This window comes from Crocuta crocuta, unplaced genomic scaffold, assembly GCF_008692635.1.
Source record: "Crocuta crocuta isolate KB4526 unplaced genomic scaffold, BGI_CrCroc_1.0 scaffold27, whole genome shotgun sequence".
NCBI classification, from domain to species: domain Eukaryota; kingdom Metazoa; phylum Chordata; class Mammalia; order Carnivora; family Hyaenidae; genus Crocuta; species Crocuta crocuta.
Genome location: NW_027532250.1, coordinates 6,938,117 through 6,939,880, shown reverse-complemented (window position 1 = coordinate 6,939,880; position 1,764 = coordinate 6,938,117). Strand labels below are relative to the sequence as shown.

At 66.2% G+C, this 1,764-nt stretch overlaps 1 protein-coding gene across 1 annotated transcript in view; it reads right to left on the bottom strand.

Annotated features, from left to right (window-relative positions):
- RIPOR3 (RIPOR family member 3) overlaps positions 1 to 1,764 on the bottom strand; it is a 32,235-nt gene that overhangs the window by 14,545 nt on the left and 15,926 nt on the right. The window contains exons 5-10 of the mRNA XM_077778300.1: positions 1,662 to 1,730; positions 1,604 to 1,617; positions 925 to 1,100; positions 573 to 616; positions 262 to 387; positions 38 to 183 (exon numbers count right to left, since the gene is read on the bottom strand). Coding sequence (XP_077634426.1) covers positions 38 to 183; positions 262 to 387; positions 573 to 616; positions 925 to 1,100; positions 1,604 to 1,617; positions 1,662 to 1,730 — 575 coding nt within the window. The remainder of the gene's footprint in view (positions 1 to 37; positions 184 to 261; positions 388 to 572; positions 617 to 924; positions 1,101 to 1,603; positions 1,618 to 1,661; positions 1,731 to 1,764) is intronic.

Below are 1,764 nucleotides of genomic sequence, written 5' to 3'. Positions count from 1 at the left end.
CCGGGGGGGTTGTGTGTGGGGCACGTCCCCTACTCACTTCCACAGCACCTCCAGCTGCAGCTTGATGGTGCCCAGCTCTGTGATGTCCACCACGATCACCTGCGGCCTGGTGGTGAAGAAGTCAGTGATGTCGCAGGTCACTGTGCCCACGGCCATCGAGCTCAGGCCCCTCAGCTCTGTCACCTGTGGGGGGGTGGAGTTGTGGGTGACGCCCGAGCCCCGCCTCTGGGCACCCTATCCCCGCCCCTGTGCCTCACCCACCTTGATCTCGAAGTTCTCGTGCAGCGTCGGGGTGAAGGCCTTCTCCTCCTCCTCCCAGGTCTGGCTGTCGTCAGACTCGATCCGGCCCTTCAGCTTCCAGCGCTGGCGGCCCAGGCGCATGAGCACCTGCGGGCCCAAGAAGGGGTGCGTCAGCCGCCCCAGGGAGCCGCTCCCCCGTGCCACCTGCCTGGGGGCCCTCCCTGCCGGCCGGGCGGGGATGGGGACAAAAACCGGGACCCTGGTTCTCAGCAGCTCCCGACCCCCCAGGGCCCGGCGGGAAGCCCTGAGGACAGACGCCCGAGGGGCCATACCTCGTACTGGTCTCCGGGACAGAGGCGTGCGTAGCCCACCAAGCCTAGAACACAGAGACGGTGTCCTCCCCGCCCTGCTCTGCCCCTGCCCCGGGGACCACGGGCCCTCGCGGGGGGTCCCCTGCCCGCGCCGGGTGTCGCCTTCAGGGAGGGATAAATCATGACGGACACCTCGGGATGGGACTTGGCTGAGGTCACCAGTCACATGAGTGGAAACCCAGAGTTTTCCTGGACCCCTGGGACCCTGACCAAACCCCCACCCTCAGCAAAAGTCCCATGACCTGCTGGGCGGCCTGGTGCCCCCCGCAGCCCCCTGAACTGGCTTCTGCCCACCCACTTTCAGCCCCATTACCTTTCATCCTGATGTGGAACTCTCCCAGGTGAACCTCCAGGGCCGCCTCGATGAGCCACATGTCCTGCAAAGCACCCCCCACACGCACACGGGGTTCACGGCCCGCCCCTTGGAGGGGGGCACACAGGCCCTGCCGCCGGAGGCCCCGGGCAGCAGAGNGGCGGGGGGCGCAGGGGCTGGTGGAGGGGGTGCGGGGGGTGAGCCAGGCCTGCCTGCCACTCTCACCCCCGGGGAGAGGCTGCACCGCCCTGGATCCCCCCTCCCGGAGAGTGTGAGCCCCGGGGGCAGGGATCACATTGGCTGTCCACTCCTGTCCCCAGCGCCCGGGGCAGCCTGCACACAAACTGACTGCGTGGAGGCATCACTTCCCCCTCTCCCTGCCCAACTTGTGGGCTGTGAAACGGGAGGTGGGCTTGTGACACCCTGCCCAGCCACCAGGCTGCCTAGAGTCAGGTGAGGACATGGGAGTGCTTGGGGGGTAAAAGCTTGAAGGGCTTGCTGTGTGACCTTGGGCCTGTCTCTGTCCCTCTCTGGGCCTGTATTCTCCCATCTCTGCAATGGAGCAGTTGGACTCAGCCCCTAGCCCTGTAAGAGGCAGCATGAGATCTTTCCCTCTAAACCCCACAACCCTAGGGGCCCAGCCACCCCTGACCCCCCTGCCTGGGGACCCAGCCTGTGCAGTTCCTGGTCCTCCTCGGCCTCCCCCTGCCCGGCCAGTCCCAGCCCTGCCCCGTGACGTCCAGGAGGCTGACCTTGCTGATGTGAAACTCCATCTTCCGGATGTGCCTTTCCACAGAGCGCGTTTGCTTCTCCCAGAAAAAGAGAAGGTACTTTGAAATT